Consider the following 25,391-nt stretch of genomic DNA (forward strand, 5'->3'; position numbering starts at 1 on the left):
TTGGTATTTTTAAAAAGAGAATTTCTAAGATGTGTATTTATGGACCCTCATTTTGATTACTGAAAACTAACTTCAAGAGCAGAGATCATTCATTTTTGAGATGTCATTATAGGATTAGTATATTGCAGAAATTACTAGGTTCTTTCCTATGGAAGCTAAAACATCAGTTGGAAAGTAACACAACATAAAGACAATTGAAAGCACAAGGTGGCTACCAGCTTCCTAAGTCTCACTACACAAAAGCCGAAGAAAAGAGTCACAAGTGAAAATACCTCTGCTGTCCAAGTATGGACAAAGTGAGTTGCCTCTTAAGTACAGCTACCTGAGAAGTTTGTTTTATAAAATGTAATTCCCAAGTTATCAAACACACTGTTTCCATGGGAATTAGCATAATGAGCTCTGAATGGAAGCTTAACAGCTCAACACCACAGTGATTACGTGCCTCTCAGGGTAATGTATCAAATATTTCCACATATCAATGCATGGAAAACATCATAGATACAAATCATACAATACGAATAAAGAACCCCACCTCTACTGTTTACTTTTAAAAGCAAAATTGAACAATGCTTATCATCCATCAACACAGCAGGTACTAACATGCATCCCTCCTCAGGCATCTGCATTCAAGCTAATTATGACACTACAACAGAAATCCTCTGACTAGGTAATTACAATTTCAGTTAGCTGAGTTATCTTTATTCAGAGACTACTTAATGTTTACAGAATAACGTCTTCAAAGCTAATCATTGCCAATTATGAGATTTTGACTATTTCACATTTTTATACTAGAATACTTCCCATCTCCTTTTATGAGGAAAGAATCTATAGTTTATTCAGTATAGAAATATAGCTTTTAGAAAAACCTGTCCAAACTGTGCTATCACTACAAAGTATCCCTAAACCTGAATATGCAGCACAAAGGCATAAGGAGCCCCCGCTGTACACAAAACTTTAATTCTGGACAATTAGAGTCATACCATTTATCTGAAACCTAATATGATCAGAGATAAACTTGGATATGTACTAAACTTTAATTCCTAGGTATACTCATCTTTCCTTAATCTACCCTTTCAAACTTCATTTTAAAGTAATTAATTGAACAGATTTGCAAGGGCAGATAGTTTCAGGTAATTAAGCAAAACAAAAGCCTTTCACATAGCAGCTTCTCTAGCATCAGAAACAGATCAAGTTTCACCTCAGACCATGGCAGTCAGGGAATAAGTAGTTCACCACCTGCCCTGGACTTAATTTAAACCTTTGTCAACATTTCCCAAGAAATAATCAGAACTCACTGTTTTCTTCCAGAACTCCCTCATTCTTTAGACATAGGACTTAAATCAATACCAAACTTTCTCTTGAGTAGATAAAGGATCCATTTGGCCCAGGAAAGCTTATTACCTGACCCCCACCCAGGACTGAACTCTGACCTTCAGTATGGATCATCATGACCACAACCACCCAGAGATCAAGCAATTACTAGCCACGGTCAATTCTACTTTATGTCAAATTTCCAAATACAGAGTCAAATATCTGTTAAGTGAGTTTTTCATCTCTATTTTAAAACAATCCATTCCTAGGTATTTTATTCTTTTTGATGCAATGGTAAATGGAATTGTTTCCTTAATTTCTCTTTCTGATCTTTAGTTTTTAGTGTATAGAAATGCAATAGATTTCTGTGTATTAATTTTGTATCCTGCAACTTTATTGAATTCATTGATGAGCTCACTCTGAAAACTGTAAGATACTGATGAAAGAAATCAAAGATGTCACAAAGAGATGGAAAGATATGCCATGTTCTTGGATTGGAAGAATCAATGTTGTCAAAATTACTATGCTACTCAAAGCAATCTACAGATTCAATGCAATCCCTATCAAATTACCAATGGGATTTTTTGCAGATCTAGAACAAAAAAATCTTAAAATTTGTATGGAAACACAAAAGACTCTGAATAACCAAAGCAATCATGAGAAAGAAGGACAGAGCTGGAGGAATTAGCTACTTCAGACTAAACTATAACGCTACAATAATCACAACAGTATGGTACTGGCACAAAAACAGAAATAATAGATCAATGGAACAGGATAGAAAGCCCAAAAATAAACCCACACACCTATGGTTGTACCACTATGGAAAACAGTGTAGAGGTTCCTTAAAAAACAAAAACAGAGCTACCATATGATCCAGCAATCCCACTCCTGGGCATATATCCAGAGAAAACCATAATTCAAAAAGATACACGCACCCCAATGTTCTTTGCAGCACTACTTACAAGAGCGAAGACATGGAAGCAACTTAAATGTCCATCGACAGATGAATGGATAAAGAAGTTGTGGTACATATATACAATGGACCATTACTCAGCCATACAAAAGAATGAAATAATGCCATTTGCAGCAACATGGATGGACCTAGAGATTATCATACTAAGTGAAGTCAGACAGAGAAAGGCAAACATATGATATCACTTATATGTGGAATCTAAAAAAATGATACAAATGAGCTTATTTACAAAACAGAAACAGAAAACAAACTTATGGTTACCAAAGGGGAATAGTCGGTGAGGGGAGGGATAAATTATGAGGTTGGGATTAACAATATACACACTATTGTATAGAAAATAGATAATCAACAAGGACCTACTGTATAGCACAGGGAACTCCACTCACTACTCTGTAATAACCTATACGGGAAAAGAAACTAAAAAAGAGTGGATATATGTATACGTATAACTGAGTCACTTTGCTGTACACCTGAAACTAACACAACGTTGTAAATCAACTATATTCCAATATGAAATAAAAATTTAAAAATTAAAAAAAACAGTCCAGAATACATTGCATAAAGTTATAAAACTGGGTAGTGAAAGTATATTCTTGATGCATACACCCACATTAACTTCAGCAGAATTTCCAAAGCATTGTTCATCATTGCTAAATAGTCATGCTGCACAGTCCTAAGAGATCCCACACACACCCCATGTCAAAATTTCTCATTATATAAATTCCACTGTTTCTCTTCAGATTAACAATTTTCCAACAAAAACTAATCCTGCTAACTATGCTATAGCACATGGGATAGCCACCCCCCGCAAGAATAAACAATTACCTTACCCAAAAGGTCTATCGTGCCAATGTTGAGAAACCTTGTGCCAAGCTGATACTCAAATATAGGAAGAAACAAAGGCCTGGAGCCTGCTTTCAGATACAAAAAGTCCCTGTTTTACACATTGCAAAAATCCAACACAGGAAGTATAGGAGACCTTGTTTTATGAGAAAAGATAAGATAAATCATGAACCAGTGTGGAAAAGGTCCCAGGCAGTCATAACCCTTAGGCAAATGTAAATAGGTCTGCAAAGATGTGGCAAGCAGAAAATCAGTGCCTAAACCCTAATTTCACAGAAACTTGGAGGCAAGGGTGGGGAGGGCAGGAACACAGGGATTTAGAGAGAAGAGATGAGACTACCTCAGGGAAAAGAAAAATTAAAAGCACACAAAATACATGTCCCTTATTTCCTATGGCTCACATACCACACCGTTACTCAAGTCCAGGCAGTCCAGTGCCCTGAACATTTTAGCACTATCTACTTCCCTCTCCATTTCATTTGGTTTATATGGGGTTCATCATCACTCAGCTGCATCATTACTGCAGATCCCAAACTAACTTCACTTCCCTCAAACTCTTCCTTTAGTCAACCTACCAAACAAGGCAGACAGTCATCTTTGTAGAATTCAAGTCTTATTATTCCCTCCTCAAAAATCAGTGGTTCCCTCTTACCTATGGATGAAATTCAAGGAAAGATATCAGGGAGGATTAATGAATTCCAAGCTGCACATGATTCCACAGACACTGAAAAAGGCAAATTTAAGTGGTTCTATCTAGCTGGAAGTTGAACACAGCAGGTCTGGAATTCAGAAGTGAGAAGCCTGAGAATGAGAGAGATTTGGGACAGTGTGTCAGTGAGAGTTAAAATAGGTGCATAAAATGTGTTGCGCCCAGTGAAATAATAGTCTTAAAAAGTTACATGTTGTATGATTCAATTTATGGATTCTGGAAAAGACAAAAATACAGGAACGGAGAACACGTCAGTGTTTGACAGGGGTTAGAGGAACGAGGGTCTGAATACTAAGGGCAACAGGAGGAAATTCTTCAGTGTTAGAACAGTTCTGTGTCCTACCTGTGGTGGTGATTACAAGAATCTTTACAGGTGTAAACACTCAGATTGTACATTCCCCCAAAGTGCGTTTTATGGTATGTAGATTTAAACAATATTAAGTATTGTGGGCATGATTTAGATTGCTCAGAAATACTTTGGTGATAATAGTTAAAGGAACCTCATTTAAAGGATGGGAAGAAGTATCTGAAAAGTGAGTGGTCAAGAAAGTAAGAGGAATGAATAAAGTCACAGAAGCCAAGGTAGAGGCAAGAGTTCCAAGGAAGAGCTAGTTAACACTATCAAATTTAAGGCATTCTATACACACTGGTGTACTCTAAAACTCAATTCTGATGTCAGCCACCTAGAGTTAGCATAAACCCATGGTTCATAACCAGACTGCCATTACTTCAGACACCAGAGAGAAGTGGGGTTCCCCAGGCCACCGACACTTCTGACCAACTGACTCCAAATTCAAGAGGTTCCCACAACCTCTATTCAAGTTCAGTAATTCACTAGAATGACCCAGAGCTCAGGAAGAATGCTTATCATTATGATTATATGATTATGATTACTTACATTACATATTTATGACAAAGGATACAAATCAGACTAGATAAATAAATGAAGAGACACATGGGGTGAGATCTCAGGGGAGACCAGAACACACAGCTTCTATGGTGGCCTCCCCCCAAGCAATCAGGGAGCAGCATGTTTTCAGCACCTCTTTGTTCACCAACCAAGTAGCTCCCCACTGTGCTCCACTGTCCAGAGTTTATTGGGATTTCACTTCTTAAGCATGATTAATTAAACCATTGAGCATGTGACTGAGTTCGGTCTCCAGCACCATTCCTCTCACCCCAAAAATCCAGCTGGTTCAAAGCTCCATTGGTCTTGCTGGTAACCAGCCCCTATCCTGAGTCATCTCATCTTACTAGCATAAGCTCAAATGAGATCCAATGGGCTCATGAAAAATGAAGACCCTTGACAAATTTCAAGGATTTATTCTCCCTGCAAGGAACCAGGGACAAAAGCCAGTCAAACTCCTTGTTATACAAAAGACTAAAAATGTATTTGATTGGGAATTGGAAAGTTACAGGTGATTTTCAGGCAGAAGAGTCAGAGGGGAAAGAGGCCAGGTTGATTGCAGTGCATTGAGCAATAAACTGGAGATGAAGAAGCAGAAGCAATAAATATAACCTGTTACTGTAAGAAGTTGATTAGGGAGAAGACGATAAAACATCATTAGAGATGCAAAAACAGAGAGCTCAGGAAAGAAACATATGCAAGTAACTAAACTAAACGTCTCCCCTCAGGAGCAAGTCTTTAGGAGGCTGCTCTACTGATAGCATGAACTGAAAATGAGACTCTACTGGCAGTTCTTAGAGTATATGCAATAGCTTATTAATCCTTCTAAAAAGGATTCTCCCTACATCTTTATTTTTCAGTGCTCCAACATATCCCTTATAACAATGTCCTTATAACTACATCTCTTGACTTATATTTATGCAGAAATATACAAGTACTTCATATTTTGCAATATGGCAGACCACATACCTTGGAAAAACCTATTACAATTTTTTTAAATGCAGAAGAATTCATAAACAGCTTTTAAAAGTAACTTTTAAAAGTGCCTTTTTAAAAAAGAACTTTAAAAGTATGACTCAAGAAAACTCCCTAGAACTAACATGATAGCCAGAAACCAAGGAAGTAGGATGGCAGAGACCTTTGGGTTAACAAGAGGCTTTAGTTTTAACAAAGGAGAAGGAATGAGGAATTAGATCTTGAGCCTGTGCTACTTGGTTGGTTAGAACTGTAGCCCTCAAAGATCGATGAGAAGCTATATACTCATTTAAAGAGTAGACTAGAAAAAAGTGCCCTCAGTGAGGAAAGACAAAGCAAAATTGCCTGTCCTGGCTTGGGATTTGGGGCGGGTTGGGCAGGAGGGTGAGCTGGGGGTGGGAGTAGTCTTCTCTGAGAAGTGGTAATGATCATCTATACTTTATACGTGTGTTAGAAATTTGTTTTAACACCACCATAGGATCTACAAAACTTCAACCCATGAACTGACAAAAGTTGCTGCAGGCTGGAAAAGCCCTTGGGATCTCCGGCAGAGGGAACACAAATTCATGTTTCAGAAACATACCTTCGTCCCATGCCCAGAGGATTCCTGCTGATCGAGTCCTGCCAAACATGGGCTTACAATCCAAATTGCAAAGGAGGACACCAATCATCATGAGCAAAAGTGAACAGAATTGAAGAGCTGGAGAATTAAACTACCAAGAATTACTATTAGCTACAATGTATAAAATGTTTAAATACTGAAAGACAAAACAGAAAAGCAAAATAGAAAAAGACCAGTCACATTTGAAATGGACCAAACAGAACTCCTAGAAATTGAGAATTATTACAATTGTAAAACTCCTTAAGCAAAAGATTAGAACTAAAGAATGAAATAGAAAACTGAAATTACCCGTGAGGCAGTCCACGAGAACAAGTAGAAAATATTAAAGTTGAGACATGAGGACAGGATAAGGTTTATCATGTATAGATACATATGGATAAAGAAGAAAAAAAGCTGTCAGTTGGGAAATGCGACAAGGTCAATATTCAATAAGATAATAGCTTAGGATTTTTTAGAATTGATTTTTAAAGACCATAAAATTCATAAAGGACAAAAAATCCAAAGCAAGGGAAGAAAGATTCATATATTGAAATACCAGAGACACTGCCCAAAACCTGAAAAATTCTTACATGCAACCAGACAGAAAAGGCAGATTACTTTCAAGGGATACAATTAGACTGGTTAGTAGACTTCTCAAAGGTATATTAAAGTCAGGAGACAATGGCATAATATATTTTCAAGGTACTGGGGAAAAAATAACTGTACACTTAGAATTTCATACTCTGACCAACCCTACCAAAAGTAAAAGAAATAAGAAATAAAAGTAAAAGAAAATAAATGAAAAGTAAAAGAAATGATAAAAGCTGCCCTACTGAAGTCATCTTGCCTCTGTGGAACCCAAGAATGGAGCATACACAGAGAAGAGAAAAGAACTGGGGTCCTGGCAACACTTTTGAGCCCCTATATGCAGACAACCTAATGTCACCCTTAATTTTGGGGCATCTTAGTCTCTTGAAGTAGTACATCATCATTAATTTGGATATTTTAACCAAAATGTAATGTAAGTTAAAATATCAACGTTATCTTAAGCCTGCATACCCACCAGGGGGCTGTCACAGTGTCTCATTTATTCAGGAAATGATGTATCTGAAAGGGACCTTTCTAAGTAGGGTTTGAAAAGAGGTAAGAAAACAGGACAATCAGTTGAGAGTCTATAAAACACAATTTAAAATAACAAACGAGAATGAGTTCAAAGGACTCCCAGGCAAACAATAGTCTGGTAGCTCTAAGCAAAAATCTTCACTACTTTCTTTATAGAATTTAATTCAGACCAGTTTTCTGCAATTTGACCTGACGTTAAAACGATGCCAATACTTCCCACCAATTCAAGAACTTCAACTACTAGTAGTACATCTCAATTAGTTGTGTTTTTGTTTTTAGGATTAAAATTTAGAACAGGGTAGGAGAGGTGGCAGAAAGTAGTGCCTGAATTTCCTGAGGCTACTGGGTCACTATCCTCAACATTCTAAGGAAATGAGAATAAGCAAAGTAAGTGTCCCCAATTGAAAACTGTATTGTTTAGATACAGTTCCTGGTTAGCGGAAACCAGCTTTTCATTGCCCTTGAGGTCTTTTACAACTCTCAAAAATTATAGATAACTGATAGTAAATGGAAAATCATTCTTGCCTATAAACGTGCCAATAGATTCTGCCCAGTTAAGGTTCAACTGGCACCCCTCGTCCCGTGGGGAAAAAAAGTTTTCTCTATTTGTGAATTAATTTCAACATTCTTTTATTCCATATAAATTTGTTCTCCTATCAATTGTAACATCTGTCTGGTTCCCTCATTAATGAGGGCAATAAACTCCTTAACATTCTCCTTATAACTGCATGAAACTAATAATGATGTTACACTTATGAAAATTATCCCTTAACACCATCAAAAACAAGGCAGTATTTCTTAGACACCAAATTTCTGAAGTTTTCTTAAATTAGTTGTAAAGATTTTGCTTTAAACCAGTTTTCAATATATCTGGAAAGTTTCAGATTTTATTAAAACATAATTTGTTTTATTTAGAAGGCATAATGAGACTGAATCTTACAAATTATATTCTGATTAACAACTTAAGAAAATTAGAGTCTAAAAGCAATTCCGACAAATCTGCAACTAACAAAAAACCACCGAACTGCTATATATGTTTATGTTTTATTAGTCACCTGTTAAATGACATTCTCAGCCTGTTAATTGGTGCAAATTAATCTTTTGCCTTTCAGACATACTACCAAAAGAATCACTTTATAAACAATCTTAGAAATTCTCTGAATACTCAAAAAACCCAAATGTTTGCTTTTCACAATGAGTTTTAAGTGCTATTTTCCCAAAAGGTAACATAGGCAAAGAGCCATAATTTATTTGTACTATGGTATGCCTAGACTTTCTAACTGCCCAAATTATATAGTCTTCCCTAAGAACTTTCAAACTTGTAAAGTTTTACTCAAATTCTTAAAAGTTATAAATCCTTTCTTCTTTTATTCCTCATCACCCTTGCACCTGGCCACATTGTCTCTTCCACAATCTAGGAGCCGGGGAAAGAGGAAGAGGTCACAAAAAACACAGGAGCCGTGAGAAAGTTTTGTGGTCACTAATGTTCCTGAGCCATAATTTTCACTACATCAAAATACCACTTAGAAGTTATATTAAAAATAAGAAAAATGGTTCATTTTACCTGTGGAATTCTTACATAGGTCTAAATGTAAAAGAAATTCATGTTGTAGAGAGATGAAATTAGGAGCAATTTCCTGAACCTGAAAATCCAAATACATATAGATAACTAAATAGAAATCAGGCTATCTTTCCCAGTTGAGTATTTTATAACTTCCTGGCCACCCAGACGGCTAGGAAGGCTTAGATGACTCCTTCCATTGGTCTACAATCTTTGAAACAAAATATTATCTGAGATATTATAATTATTCTTAAGTAATACCACTTTAAATACTTAGCACTTTATACTATGTAGTTAACATATATACAATTTCCAATCCTAAAAGCAACCTTACAAGTTAGCATTTATATTTTTAAAAGGAAAATAAGCTCAAAGAAGTTGAGAAAGTTGAACATATTATACTACTAATAATTAGAAAAACAGGATTGGGCCTCAGTCTGTCCAACTCTACAGCCTCTTTTTTTTTTTTTTTTTGCGGTACGCGGGCCTCTCACTGTTGTGGCCTCTCCCGTTGCAGAGCACAGGCTCCGGACGCGCAGGCTCAGCGGCCAAGGCTCACGGGCCCAGCCGCTCTGCAAAATGTGGGATCTTCCCGGACCGGGGCACGAACCCGTGTCCCTGGCATAAGCAGGCAGACTCTCAACCACTGTGCCACCAGGGAAGCCCCTACAGCCTATTTCTATTATACTATACTAAGTCTGGGCCATAAATTTTCACTAAGTCTCAAATTTAAACTGCAAACTTCAGTTTAGTATCTATTATGTCATTTACAGGATTTTACTCAGTAATTTAAAAAAAAAAAACAAATATGTTCCAAAGATTACAACAGATCTTTTGCTATCCTGTGCTTATTTTGGTGAAAGAGAAGTAAACACAGAATTCTGTCATCCTAAGATTACTCACTTTAAGGGGTGTGAAAATCTTGCCTGGCTGTTTGTACTAAAAAAATAAACCACTTCTAAAAAATTAAAACAAAAAGTGGGTGAAATAAGCCAGGTTTGTTTGGGTTTTTTTGCTTTAAGTCACATAGCTCCTAGACTCTTAAAGATTCTTAGGCTTTTTTTTTGTTTTTTTTGTCATGCCGCAGCATGTGGGATCCTACTTCCCCGACCAGGGATCGAACCTGCACCCCCTGCACTGGAAGCACGGAGTCCCAACCACTGGACTGTCAGGAAGTCCCTCTTTGGCATTTTTAGGTAAAGGAATGAAATTAAATATGCAGCTAAGGTCCATCCATTCATATCTATACTCTTAATGACATTACTGCATTCTTCTCCAAATAGCTCATATTACATTATGATAAATGGCTACCTAGCAAAAGAAATTCCAGAACAGTCTCACAATCTATAATAATATAAACTTCCTAAAACAAATTAGCATAACGTTTTATGTCATCTTGCCCATTTTAATTAACTTGACATTTAAATACTGAATATAATTCCATCAAAATCCAGCAAATGAATATGTGCTATAGCGTTTGCCCCTTTTATCCATTCTCAGAAGTATTTCAATACTTACCCCATGTTCCTTAGCAGCTGTGACAACTTTAAGGAGGACATCTTCCTCCACAAATGGTCTCACAGCATCATGGATAATCACTACTTCTGGCTTTGAGAGTCTACAGTTGGGCTGATCCTCTGCCAGTGCTTTTAGTCCATTGAAAATTGACCTGTGGCGGGTCACTCCAGATTCAACCAGAGAGATGCCTTTATGCTGGTACCTCTGAATAATACACTTCATTGCTTCCATGTTCTCTCCAGTTACTGCCACAACAATGTCCTTTATCCAAGATACTCTATAAGGAAAGTATGCACACATTTCATATCAATTGATTCTTAAACAACTAAAGTTAATCTAGTAACAAAACTGAGTTACTAATTACTACTAATACATCTTCATAGGGACACTAAAAATGGAAAGCTACGAACTAAGTCAATGTTATGCATTTTTAATCATGTCTAGTAAAGGGGTTGATTAAGAATTTGAATTTCTCATACTATAGAAACATGAATATAAATAGAAGTAGTATTTTTCAATACATAGTGTAAAAGTACCTATATTGCAAAGCATAGATTAGGTATAGATATGTATCACAGATTTCTTAAGTTAAATTTAAATAATTAGTATATTCATCAGTAGACTGAGAGAAAAAATTTAAGATTATGCTTTTAAATTGCTTTTTTTTTCCCCAAATAATTCTCTCCATTAAATAGGAACAACCCAAAGCACTTCTGAATTCCACAAGTTCTGTCTCTTTCAAGAAATCCATTGATTTGGCAACAAAGCTGGATAGCTGAGCTAAACTTTGCCTACATCAACGTGAAATGTTTTAGCTTAAATAGGGAAATTATGCTAATTAAGTTTGTATAAGTATAAATCAGGCTCAAATAAAAGAGAAAACTCATATTTTAATGAAATATAAAATAAAAGGAATTCATCTGTTGAGTCAGATACAAAACAAAGCAATTCTTCTCTGTTCTGAAACACTTTTAGACCTACTGACATACAGATGCTAACAGTCCACAGCGCTGAGTGGCAGTGGCTGCAGTAAAGTTGAGCAGTATTCTCTTGAAGACCAGTGTTAACAGAGGTTAACATGATTATACACTCAAAGTTCCTCAGCTGACGGGCCCAAGCCAGGAAAACAGCCTCTGGCCCATGATATCAACTCTGATTAAAGGCCACTTTAAAATTTAATGGCATTCTTAGCCTCTGAGATCCTACATGTTCATGCTAGACAGTTAAGTCTTGTACTCACTTTTAAAGAGATGAAAGTAGGGTCTGAAAATTACTGAATAATGAAATTAACTATCGATAAATGAAAAACACTGGGTTGCTTCACTCAATAATTAACCATCTCCTACCTTCTGCTATTGAACAAACCCTTCCTATAATCCAAAACCCCATTCTGCCTGTGGCTACGACAGCACTACAACGATGCACACAACCAAAACTTGAGGGACACTATCCTTTCATTTTAAGTCCATTCCTCTAACAAATATTTATTGAGCACTGAATAAATGATCAGAATTGAGTATACAATGGAAATAGTTACTGCTTTCACAGAGCTTACTGATAAAAAAGAGAGCACCGACAACTCCAAGCCGCAACACAGTGCTGTGAAGGAGAGGTCCAGGCCCCAGGATCGCATGCGGCACAATATGTGACCAGCACAGAGAAGGCCAAGATAATGCTCCCTAAGGAAGCAGAGTTTTCTCTTCAAGTGGCAGGAGGCAGGAAAATAGGCAAAAGGATTTGGAGGGAGAGAGAGAGGGATGGTTTAAGCAGAGGCTGTAGCAAGGTTCTGAGAAACTAGGAGGAAATGGAGGGGAGTTCTTTAAGCACAGAGAAGAGCCCATGAAGAGGCTGGAGGAACAGACAAGTGATGGGCTGGGCTAGGCCATGGAGACCTCCAAGGCCATATTAGGGGTTCTAGTCTTTAATCTTAAAAAATAGGAATCTAGAGAAAAGCTTTATGCAGGACATTTACACTCAAATTAATACTCACCTCCCCCAGTATTCTATGCTGTTCAATGACATAAGGGGAACTGTGGTAGGCAGAATAATAACCCCCAAATGATGTCCATCACCTAATTCCCAAAACCTGTGAATATGTAACCCTACCTATTAAAAGAATTTTCTATATGTAATTAAGTTAAGGATCTTGAGTTGGAGATCATCCTGGGCTATCTGGGTCGGTCCAATATAATCACAAAAGTCCTTAAGAGTGAAAGAAAAGCAAGTGAGTCGAGGGAGAAGATGTGGTAACAAATGCAGCACTCATTACGACACAGGACCATAAGTCCCAGAATGCAGGTGACCTCCAGAACCTGAGTAAATGGACTGCCATCTGGCAAGTAAATGGATTGTCCCAAGAGCCTCCAAAAGGAACACAGCACTGCTAACACCTTTATTTTAGCCTAGTGAAAATGATTTTTTGACTTCTGACATCGAAAAGTTTAAGAATGTATTTATGTTGCTTTAAGCTACTTAGTTCCATGGAAACGTTTACAGGAGTGATTGCAGCTTCTAATTTTAGAGCATAAACTTTACTCTGGTGCAAGATGGAGAATAGATTGGGTAGAGAAAGCATGCAGACAGACCAGGTAGGAAGCTGCTGCTGAAGTCCGAGCAAGACAATGATGGTAGCCTGTCTATCAGATGGTGCATGTGGATAAGATTTAAGAGATGGTAATCTTCCTGAGTCAGTAAGAAAAACTGGCAAAATAAATAATTTATCACTTAATATGAAATAGCTAATATCGATTAACTTACTAAGTCTTAAGCATTAGTCATGTTCTAACTCATGTAATCCTCACACTCTATACTACCTCATATGGGAAACATCAGAAGGGTCTGATACACAAATGCATCGTACTTTATCTTCCTATACTGCCATCTGATGCCAAAAACTACTTGAAAAAAGTATTTTTACCGTTTTTCATCAAAATACAACATTCCATCTTCTAGAATGTAGGCTCCATGATGGCAAGGACAGTATCAGTTTTGCCCATTGCTTTACACCTAGTAGGTACTCGATAATTATTTGTTTTATCAATAAATGATTTTGGTCTGTCTCATCTACCAGGATCTTACAACATAGCATAGTTTGAAGGATTATGCAAACAGAAAGCTCTCCTCATCAACCTGAAGAGAGAATGAAAATCAATGAAAATGCCTTCCCTCTGCAATATATTGTTTGCTGATTGTTTTGTTTCAGCAGACTCTTTACTCTGATTTCTAAATTCTAAAGCTCCAAGGATGACTGGGATTACTTATGTTTTGTCAGACACCTTGGGGGAATTTTAATCATAAGCAAAGCAAAGCAACACCACTCAGAGAATACCAGACCAGAAAATATGTAGTTATGTGAATAGGCAATAAGGAGGATACTGGGATATGACTAAGTGTAGGTTGCTCTTTGCTTTGTAATCCATCCATCCCCCACTTCTATCACTGCAAATTTAACACTGCTAGAACTTACTCTATTTACATGGTTTAAAACTTATACTGTGCTTAACCAAGTCCTTAGCAAGTGACAGTTTCTCAGTGCCCCCTAGATGTAAGGTTCTTTCCCAAGGTTCTGTCTCCACTGGCACAGCTGTGACCCAGGCAGCCATCTCTCCCATTATTTCTGCAATAGCCTCTCAGCTCGTCTCCACCTTCTCACTTAACACAATCCACCCTACCACTTCTAGATGACTTCCCTCAAGTGTAAACCTTAGGCCATCCCCTGCTGGCTCTTGAGCAGGACCTGATCTCGGCCTTCTTCTCCCTGCACCACTTGGTCTCTGCCATGACCCTCTTTCTGTGACCACCACATTGTCTCACATCCAGGTCTCCGCTTACGCTGCTTCCTCTGCCTCTCAACATTAACCCCCATCCTCATAATTCCTCCACCCCCACCCACTCCTGGCTGAGTCCTACTGTTCTTCAGCTGTCAGTTCAGATGTGGCCTCCTCCAGCAAGCTTTCCTTGACATTCTGGGTGAGGCATCTCTGCTCTCAGCTCCCAGAGCACTCTTATCGCTAGAGAGTCTTATCAAGCATTGTACTGTTTCATTTTTACCTCCCTCACCAGGCTGCCAACCCACAAAAAGCAAAGACTATATCCCAGGGCTTGGCATATACTAAGCTTTCAGTAATATTAATAGTAGCAATAGTAACTAAGATGTATTAATTGTTGGCTAAGTGCCATGTACTGTTTGGAGCATGTGTCTGTAATATTTCACTTAATAGTCATATCGGCCCCAAAAGAAATCACTATTATCTCCATTTCACAGATGGCACAGAGGCAGTGACCTGCCCATGATTATACAGCTAGGAAACGAAAGGACCTGGGTATACCCCACTCTGACTTTGGAGCTCACACTATAAACCTCTGTAAAAGCACTAACACTGAGAGGTCATAAAATCCATGAGAGAAAAAAAAAATCACGTCTGGATCGTCATGTCCCCAGCAATCCATTTATTTTGAACAATAATGCTGCATTTGTGGTCAAAACATGGTCAAGTTTATTTCTTACAATTTAAGCATAAGTATTCCTTCATTCATGGGTTCATTTAGTCATTCAGAAAACATCCAGTAAGCATCTGTCATTTGGCAGACATTATACTAGTCACTGGTAATCCAATAACAAACACCAGCAGAATTCTTGACCTCACTGACTATGTATCAAGAAGTATCTGTTGGACTTCCCTGGTGGCACAGTGGTTAAGAATCCGCCTGCCAATGCAGGGGACACGGGTTCGAGCCCTGGTCCGGGAAGATCCCACATGCCACGGAGCAACTAAGCCCGTGTGCCACAACTACTAAGCCTGAGCTCTAGAGCTTGTGAGCCACAACTACTGAGTCCACGTGCCACAACTACTGAAGCCCGTGCACCTAGAGCTCATGATCCACAACGAGAAGCCACTGCAATGAGAAGGCCGCACACGGCAATGAAGAGTGGCCCCTGCTCACCGCAACTAGAGAAAGCCCGCGCAGAACAACGAAGACCCAACGTAGCCAAAAAATAAATAAATAAAAATTTTAAAAAAAGAAGTATCTGTTAAATGAATCAATGAATAGATAAGAGGAAGCTTAAACAATTAGAAATAAAATGTGCTCTTGAGTTTATAGAAAAGTGTAAAAGTAATCAAATCTATTTAGTTTATTAATAGGACATCACACTTTATTAATAAGACATCACACTAAGTTTGCTTTTTTTTAAATAGATAAGTTTCAAGTACATGTTCAACTATATCAGTGGACAGGATTTTTTTCTAAGGCAAGAGCTTTACCTGTGCCCTAACCTATCACCTTTTACTTTCCATAGTCTATTCTATCAGAAAAAATAAGCTAAAAGCAACTTTTAAAGACATGTTGCTTTTTTGACCAAAACTTACATGAAATTAAATGTTAAAATATAGAATAATGAAGAGGGAGAAAGATAGGACATTGCTTGACAGTAATCATTCAAACGTCTGAGTTAATGAACTCCCAAAGGTCAATCCCAATTTTACTGGAATGCCTTAAAATATCTACAAAATGATTACCTATGTTCCATCAAACAGAAAGCAGTCCAAAAAGGTAGATATAGATTAGACAGATATACTCGTGGCCTAAGACTTCTCAAACAATTTTATGAGGCTCTAAACAGAAAAATGATTTAAACAAGTGTTTCTCAAACTGCAGATTTCAGGACCCATTAGAGTATCATCAAATCAATTTTGTAAGTTACGATTAACAGTTTTGAGTCAATAGAAATTAATACAATAGTAAAATTCTAATGTATAGCAAGTAGTAAGGACAGATTGTTTTCATGAAATTCTCTTTCAAATATGTTGGATGCAGTTAAGTATGTGTCACTGAGTCATGAGCAAAATCTAATTCTCATAACAGGTCACAATAAAAAAGTTCGGAAAGCTGTCTTACACAACTCTTAAGAGATAATGGGCTTGTTATGCTATTTTGTTCAGTAACCAAGCATACATTCAGCACTTGCAAGCCTTTTTAAGTACTGTTTGTGTTTCGAAGGATTTAGTCACATACTTTTCTAGTTATAGAATTAAAAGCCTTTTACAGTATTAAAATTTAATATGTAGAATCATGGCACTAAGAAAGGCCTTAAGTACCTCACACAGTGCCTAGTGAACAAATATTTGCTGAATAAATGAATCTGGTCGACCTCCTTAGCTGAAGGCAAGTCCACACTGAACCCCCTGTAGCTGGATTTTATCAAGTTCTGAGTATTTCCTTCCTAGCACATTCCATAGGCAAATACAAACCTAACCTCAAGCTCCATTACACCTACCGACAATTTGAGGAAAAAATACAGTATCTTAGATGTAATCTTCTCCCAGAATATTTTAAGATTGTATTTAAATATATTTCTATTAATATGTGCATTATATTTAAAAATAAATATTACTTACAGGTATATTGTGCTCAGACAGTTTAACAAGATCAGTTGAAAGTAGATTTAAACAAATGCTTTTAAAAAACAGATGCAGGGACTTCCCTGGTGGTCCGGCAGTTAAGACTCCACACTCCCAATGCAGGAGGCCTGGGTTCGATCCCTGGTCAGGAAACTAGATCCCGCACGCCGCAACTACAGATCCGGCGCAGCCAAATAAATAAATATTTAAAATAAATAAATAAAAACGGATGGAAAAATCAGGCGCTGTTAACACTCCTTAAGTGCTCTCACCCAGGCTGCAGAAGTTTGGCCCCAAGAGACAGTGACAGCTATGGCTCACTTACATGACAGTTGTCATGGAAATTAGGCCTCGGGATTGTACTGTGGCCATAATTTATAGATTCCTCCTTCTCCATAAACACCCTGATATTTTAGAAGGAAAATACCGAATTGGTGTGAAGGGGCTGGCCCCTGACTGCCTTGACAATGTCAAGTCTCTTTAATATGGCCCATGAAGGCTTCCACTGGTCAAGCCCAGACTACCAGTCCTGGTCTTCTCTCTTGTCTCACAGTAGCCACAGGGGTGCCAATGGGAACTGAAATCTCCAATCATCTGACCTGTGCAAAACACAGTCCCACTCTATTTCTTCTACAATACAGGCCTCTTCCTTCCCTTGACTCAGACTTAACCCTTTTATTAATGAAGCATCCAGACAAAATGTTTAAGTCAAATTCATATATCTGAGCAATCACTCAAGAGCATCCTAAATTCATCTCTTTTTCTGAATCCTTAGTATAATTAATCACTAAAAATTGCCAATTCCTATCTTCTAAATATTTCTCCTGTCTTCCCTACTGTATTCCTACTTTCAGCTTAATTCAAGCAATCAATATTGCTCATTTCGATTAACATTTATGCTTTCTATTCTCTTGTTCTAACAGAATTTGCAGTGGTTTTCAGAAACACAGTAGGACAGAACAATTTTTTTAAGTACACAAAAAATATTAAAAGAAAACTTTCAGGGCTTCCCTGGTGGCGCAGTGGTTGCGAGTCCGCCTGCCGATGCAGGGGACACGGGTTCGTGCCCCGGTCCGGTAAGACCCCACATGCCGCGGAGCGGCTGGGCCCGTGAGCCATGGCCGCTGAGCCTGCGTGTCCGGAGCCTGTGCTCCGCAACGGGAGAGGCCGCGGCAGTGAGAGGCCCGCGCACCGCAAAACAAAACAAAAAAAAAAAGAAAACCTTCAGAAGATCAAATAAGCCATAAGTTAATCCACTGAAAAACACCATGGAGTCTTTAACAGTTACTAAAAATGGACTTTCATCGATTTTCCAAGTAATAAGAAAGCCACCCAGTCTCAATCACAAAATCCATGGTTTCCAGAACATACAAATTGACAAAATGAATTTTTCATCTGGATTTATCAGACCCGAGGACCCTAACTCACATTAACCAAACTAAAAAGGCTCTGAAACATGAATTTGAATGCCAACGTATTAATATACAACGATACACATTACTATCACAACGTCCACAAAGTTCTTTACCAATGCAACAGCATATTTTCTTCCTATAAAAGATTTCTATGGGAAGCCAATTTATAATAACAGGTTTTGATGAGCACCGAACCTTATCAAGAAACATTTTAAGCAGTGTCCTCAAGAACTCAAGAAGCCTCCTGAGCTATGGAGAGGGCTGTGCCTGACTTTGTTCAAATCTATTGTCAGGGAAATTCCCACCTAGTCCACAGCCACCAGGAGTCTGAATAAGCATGGCCAAAGTGTGCCTCTGTGACTTGCTTTCATTGTAGCTGTCATTTGAATCTATTTAGCTATTCCAGGTTAACCAGCTCTCCTTAATAACACTTTCTTTCCCTAGAAATTTGAAGCCAGAAATTAGACTGCCAGCAGGAATTTTTACTTCCTATTTCAGACCTGGGAATTCTTTTTTTTTTTTTAACCAGTAAAATTTAGATATCAGTTGATCGACTGCGAGTAGATCTTACAACCGAACTGTCAGAGCTTTAGGCCCCTGCCAATACCACCACTGACACATGATTTCTTAGAGCAACGCTTCCTTTTGCAAACTCAGGTCATAAATCGTTATGAGAAGGATTAACACCCTTGACCTCAGTTCCTTGTTAACAAAATAAGAAAAATCAAAGCTCTCTTCAAGTTATAATCTGTGGTTCAATTTATATTTTAATTGCCCCTAAAAGGCCAAAATGAAACTTTAAAACTCCTAGAAATGTTTTTAGTCATCTTCTGAAGACCTGTTCTTACTACAACCTACAAATTAGTCACACTTGATCCTTTTAGTATAATGCCTGTAATGCACAGATCTGAACAAAGCGCATAATCTCAATATACTTTGTGAACATATAAACATATATATTCTTCTACACATATAAAAGCTAATTGTAATATATACCCACACACAACTAGTTCAGATGGACTTTGAGCCTCCATTGGTCCAGCGAAAGCCTTTAGCCAACATGTTTAAGATTTGAGGGTTCAGAGATTCTTTTAAATCTCATTTCATCTGATAATTAGTTTAAGAAATTTCAAAGGCACACAAGTAAACTGTGGCTAAACTAGAAAAATGTGTATTTTTCCAATTTCAACTAAAGCAGAAAAACAATATGAAGTCCCAGACAAGTCACAAGACAAACCTCTCAATGTCTCCTCCAACTTGTCAGTTATGCAAAGACAGGTGCTTTAATGCATAGCACGTTTGAAAAGTAAAGTACTTCCTTGAGTCTAGCTTAAGTGCTAAGCATCTCATTCGAAAATGAGAATGTGGCTCTTAATTTCTTTATGGCCATGGAGCACTTCACTCTGCCATTGGCTGTGCTGGATCTGAGCCTGACGCTAAGCCTCCAGTGTTCTGACAGGGATCTGGGAGCCTGTTTTTTTTTTTGAAGGTTTCAACCAGTTGCCTTTACAGCTGTAGACAGTTGTTCTCTGTCTGCCCTACCTTAATTAGTACTTTTAACTCCTGAGCCTTTCCAAGGTTCTATGACCGCAATCAACTTGCTTCCATCACAGCTCTTCTACCTCAAGGCTTACGTTTCTGCTTCCTTGAGCCTGTTAAAACTGACTGGTTACCACTCCTCTACCTCCTTTCTTCTAGAGCTTTATTGTTCTCTTATCTGCCCCACCTCCTTTTGCTTTCATGTTTCCTTTGTATGGCTATACATTTTTACTTGCTTTGCGTAGGTAAGTCAATGAGTAGAAATAAATGTTCACACGGCATTAACTGAAAACCAAACTAGTCATTTTTTTTGCATTTCCCTATCCCATTTTGGGGCCAAATTCAGGGGTAACCTCCTTCTAAATCCTCATTAGTTCTTTACATTGACTCTCAGTTCCAAAAGACAGGAACTTCCATAATTTATCTTTCGGGATGAAAGGCCTTTCAGCACCACACTCTAGGAAAACTATCAGCAGTCTACGGAGCTCATCTTTTACCAATAGAAGGGCTTACATTTGGCAAATGGCTAAGAAGCACCTGTATATACATCCCTGTGATACAAGGTTTCCAAGGATTTCCTGAGACATACTCCAAAATAACCATATTCCATCAATTCTTCAGGCATTATAATAGTTTACAAAGAATGATCCCGGAAGTATTTCAAAATGGAGGTTTTGATTAGTCACTACTGCTATTAGGATTTTATTACTGCTGTGATCAAATTAAGTAAAAACAGAAGTGTTCCATCTTATTTTACATCAACAAGGCCTTTCCAGAACATTCTTGTACTTTAAAATTGATATTTTTTAATATCCACCTATCTCCTGCTGCCTCAGAAGAGGCAAAACTGCAAATACAGAAGTTTTGTGGCGTTTTTTTCCATACGAAGGAAAACTCAACGTAGAAACGTCTGCACTCCCTTACATCTAAATGCTTAATAAAGATCCTGCTGGCCGAGCTCTACTGTGTCCCCTAATATTACCTGCATAAATGAGCTACGTTGTCACAATATCTGTGACACTGGAATATTGGAGTAGCATGAATCAACTACTCAGAGAAATGGAAAACTACAGAAGCTAAAGAAGCACCTGGAACTCTTTCAATGTTTGTATGAGTTTCACATGTAACCACCAGCCACGAATCAAAGGTGATTATGGGTCTTTACACTTCCACTTACTTTCTGAATAGTGTCATTTGGAAAAATTACCATATGCAAAGCAACTGGGGCCTTTGGCTTCTGGGGTGTGTGAAAGCGTGGGAGGTAGGGGTCTGTTTTCTGGATAACATGCTACTGTCCTTTGACTAGAACCTCATTAGCTTCATCTTCATTAAAGCCTCCTAAAGCAAATGGTTCATGTCAATCCACGTGAAAACATATTCCCACAGCTCCACACCGGCTTCTGTAAGTTTCAACACCATAACAACACCTATGTGGACCTTTGTACTGCCCCCGCTTCCCATCCCTCCAGCCATTACACACGGCTAAAAGCAAGCTAAAATAACATACCCTTCCTTTTCACCTCCTTCGATCCTCACTACTACTCCCCTGGTCCTCCTTATCCCATTCCTTTTCCATTTCCCCAGCTAGTCCGTTTTCGAAGATACAGCATGTAGTTAGCGCCCTTAAATCCGTTTCCACCATGGAAAGGTTTGGATTAAATCCTGCTTCTCGGTCCACCTTCAGTAACTAGTAATTAGCACAGTATGTCTCATATCAGATACTCAGTTAATATTTGTTAACAGTTGATAAAAAGAATGACCAAAGGCCCATAAAACTATCTTGGCAAGTAAAATCTAGTTTGCAACTAGATTTTAATCTAATTTGCAACTCATCACCCACGCATGCGCGGAGATAGCCGCTGAGAGTGAAGAATGAGCGTGAGAGAGAATATGGGACAGGGAGACTCCTAAACCAGCTTCCCATTAGTCCGCACAGGCCCCGGGGTTAGAACTAAACGTCCCCCGCGCTAACCCAGTCAGTCTTGAGGGCAGCTCCACAGGCCGGCGGCTGGAGCAGTAAAGGGCTCCGTGGGGCAGCCCCAGGCTCCGCGCCCGTCTGTTAAAGGGCCAGAGCTTCCCCTTCCGTGAAGGGCTAGCGGGAATGGAGCCCGAACTGGAATGACCGAGCGGGTGGAGTCCGGCCCCGCTGTCCGCCGAGAGCGGGTGTCAGCGCGAGCACAGCTACTGGAGCAGGTGCCGCGCGCGGGCTGCCCTGGGCTTGAGGGCGGGGAGCAGGGGGCCGGGGACCGCAAGGCGCGCTTGGCGCCGCATTACCTCTCCAGGGCCTGCAGGGTGTAGCTGATGAGCGGCCTCTCCAGGATGGGGCAGAACTGCTTCGGGGTGGGGACGCCCATCCTCTCCCCGCTCCCCCCCGCCGGCAAAACGGCCGCCACGGCCGGCGCGCTGCACCCGGCTTCGGCCCCGGCGCCGCTCAGCAAGGAGGCCGAGGCCGCCAAGTCGGCGCCGCGCAAGTCGCGCAGGCGACGCCCGGCCTCCGCGGGCCCAGAGCCGCCAGGCGGCCATGACTCCATGGCGGCGAGCGGCGGGGCGGGCCCTCCTCGCCCCGGGCCACTGCGCCTGGGCTCTGCTCCTGCCCTAGGCTGGGGTCGCAGCGGGGAGGGCGGGCAAGGGCAAAGCGCGCACACAGACAGCGCCCACCCGAGCCGCGCGGGCCAGGCCGTTGTACGGCCCCAGGGGACGATCCAGCTGCCGGTCTTCCCTCCCGGCGCGTCTTCGGCCTCTGTCCCGAGCCCAGCGCCCCGGAAGGGCTGGTTTTCCCGGCTCTCGGCTTCTCCTCTGGCAGGCCCAGCAGTCGCCGCAGGTGGAAGTGTCAGCCCTCCCTATATGCCTAAGGGTCTCCTTAAACCTTAACAGCTGTGCGCAGGCAGTAGGGGTCAGGACTCCCTCCCATCCCTCTCCCCTTGAAGAGATTTGAAGAGATTTGGATGCGAGCCACGAGATGAGACAGAAAAATGTGCACCTTAGTTATCTGGCTTTCATTCGCTCATGAGGCATCCTGGTTCCATCTCTGGTAAAGATAGGTGGATGGGCAAATGTTATTATGAAATATCAGTGAGCCACACTGCAGCCGTTCCCAAATTTCTGCAAATTGGAAACACCTGGGGAGCTCAAAAAATGCTGACGCCTATGTCCCACCCTCAGAGATTGGGTTTAATTGGCCTGGTGTGTGGTCTGAGAGTTTAAAGATATCCCCAGGTGATTCTAATGAGCAGGCACGTTTTTTTGGAACCATGGAGCCAAAGCGATAATACTAATAATTGCTGAATACTCGGCGCACATTATCTCATTTAATCTCCAGGAGAACCCAGCTATTACTGTTCCTCTTTTACAGAGGCGGAAATAAGGGTAAAATGTTTAAGGAACTTGTGTAAGATTGCACACCTAATGGCCTTTGCACAGAAGTACAGCCAAAGTTGAAAAATTCCAGGCCTGAAGCGTATCATGCCCTTATTTACTACTGTCTTTGCTGTCAGTGCTTCCCATGAAAATGTGCTAAAGTATTTGGAGTGTCAGAGCAGATTGTATTAGGCCCCTGGAATGTAAACTCCTTGAGAGCAGGGTCCTTACTTTTTTGGTTTGGGTTGTGTCCCCAGGTCCTGGAATATAAGGGAAGTTTAATAAATATTCATTGAATAAGCTACTGATTGAATGAATGAATGACAATCGAAGTATATATAATTAAATATTTGCTAATTTATCAATCTTCACCCATCAGTAGTAAATATAAGATTCATAAAATAGGAGTCTTTAAGCACTGAAAATATTATCAGATTATAATATTCCAATTTAGTATTTTTAGCCATTTTCCCAGTTTAGAATGAAGCATACAAAATTAAGATTTAAATTTTCTACTTTTATTGTCTTTTGATTTGATCTTATTATTAAAATCACTATCAGTTTTATTTTTGTTCCTTTTATATTATAATCAACCTTTAGCTCCATTCTACTTGAAATTTGTCAGATCACTGACTCAGTTGAAAAGTAGGCATCGTAATACATTTCACTGTGTAGCACCACCACCCGTATCTAACCTATAGTATGCATTCTATTAATACATGTTGACTAATTGGTGGACAAATGAATAAATGAGTCTACCTACAGAGGCAGAAAAGCAATCAAATAATTGTTTCTATTAATATTGATCTTTAAACCTCGCTTGTGGAGCTAAAGTTATTCTTCATTTCCTTATTCTTGAGCAAAAATAGCATAGTAATAAAGGTCTTGTTATATTAATTTCTATATAATCATTAATATAATTAAACTTTGAAAATTTAGCCAGAATCTTATTATATTGATTTAGTTCTGTTCTTAGAACAAATATATTAACTCTGTTCACTATGAACCCGTAGATCTTACATAGCGTATGTTAACCATGTTTAATATATAGACTTATATTGAAAAAAAGGACAGACTTTATTTATATATCATAATATGAGAAGCAAAGTATTTGTATATCATAATATGAGAAGCAAAGTTTTTTTCTGAGCCTTTTTATATGGACGTAAGTAATTCCTTATTATGCATACTTTGGGTAAAGTATGTAGTTTCCATGTTACTTTTTTTTTTTCTAATTTATGGCTACGTTGGGTCTTCAGTTGCTGTGTGCGGGCTTTCTTTTTATTTGCAGCGAGCGGGGGCTACTCTTCGTTGTGGTGTGCAAGCCTCTCATTAAGGTGGCTTCTCTTGTTGCGGAGCACGGGCTCTAGGTGCTCGGACTTCAGTAGTTGTGGCAGATGGGCTCAGTAGTTGTGGTGCACGGGCTTAGTTGCAATGCGGCATGTGGGATCTTCCCAGACCAGGACTCGAACCCATGTCCCCTGTATTGGCAGGTGGATTCTTAACCACTGCGCCACCAGGGAAGTCTTTACTTTTCAATGCATATAGAAATACCCATTCAATGGAAGTGGCTCTTGTCTTTGTATCTGAAAGGCCTAAAATTCCTGTGTTTGGTTTGTTTCTACATGTCAGTGTACCGTGGAAGATTTATCTTGGGGATTTTATTATTATTATCATTATTAGAGAATTTTCGATCAAATTGGGTTCATTTTTCAAGCGTTAATTCAAGTATAATTAGCACTGTCAATCACTCTCCCCCTCCCCAACCACACTTACTGTTTTAATAGCATCTCTGGAGGTTAGTTGTGGTGTTGCTCACAAATGCTAATGAACAGCTTAATGGTTTACCCTTTAACTCTTTTCAATTCAGAGCCAAACAAAATAAATTATGGTTCCACAGGGGCCAGCCCCAGCATTTCTGTCAGCCTATGAATTCTAATTCCTGTTTTGCTCTTGTGTATCTTTTGTAAATGAGACAGTCTATTAACCTCTGACCTTTAACTCATTTTTATACATAAGAAAGGTAATCCTCCGAATTGAGGTTTTTCTGTGGATAATTCAAACTAAACACCACATGGCAACAAGAATATTATCTTTTTTTCTCTCAGTATTTCTTATAAAGTTAATTATCAACCATCTCAACTGTCCACCTTGTTTTT

General features: G+C 39.2%; 1 protein-coding gene across 16 annotated transcripts in view; it reads right to left on the reverse strand.

Annotated features, from left to right (window-relative positions):
- The window catches only part of CRPPA (CDP-L-ribitol pyrophosphorylase A), a 410,033-nt gene extending 387,340 nt beyond the window's left edge, over positions 1–22,693 (reverse strand). For 12 of the 16 annotated variants that reach the window (XM_089917677.1, XM_089917676.1, XM_089917679.1 and 9 more), the window contains exons 1-2: positions 22,150–22,659; positions 10,521–10,797 (exon numbers count right to left, since the gene is read on the reverse strand). In XM_089917677.1, coding sequence (XP_089773803.1) covers positions 10,521–10,797; positions 22,150–22,406 — 534 coding nt within the window. In that variant the 5' untranslated portion in view covers positions 22,407–22,659. Of the gene's footprint in view, positions 1–10,520; positions 10,798–22,149 lie in introns of all 16 variants that reach the window. The other 4 variants (XM_089917687.1, XM_089917686.1, XM_089917685.1 and 1 more) reach the window with 2 other exon arrangements.
- Between the last annotated feature and the right edge of the window lie 2,698 nt (positions 22,694–25,391).

The sequence above is a fragment of the Delphinapterus leucas genome, chromosome 9 (genome assembly GCF_059928025.1).
Source record: "Delphinapterus leucas isolate spDelLeu-1000000601 "Yukka" chromosome 9, BTC_Dleu_Yukka2, whole genome shotgun sequence".
NCBI lineage: Eukaryota > Metazoa > Chordata > Mammalia > Artiodactyla > Monodontidae > Delphinapterus > Delphinapterus leucas.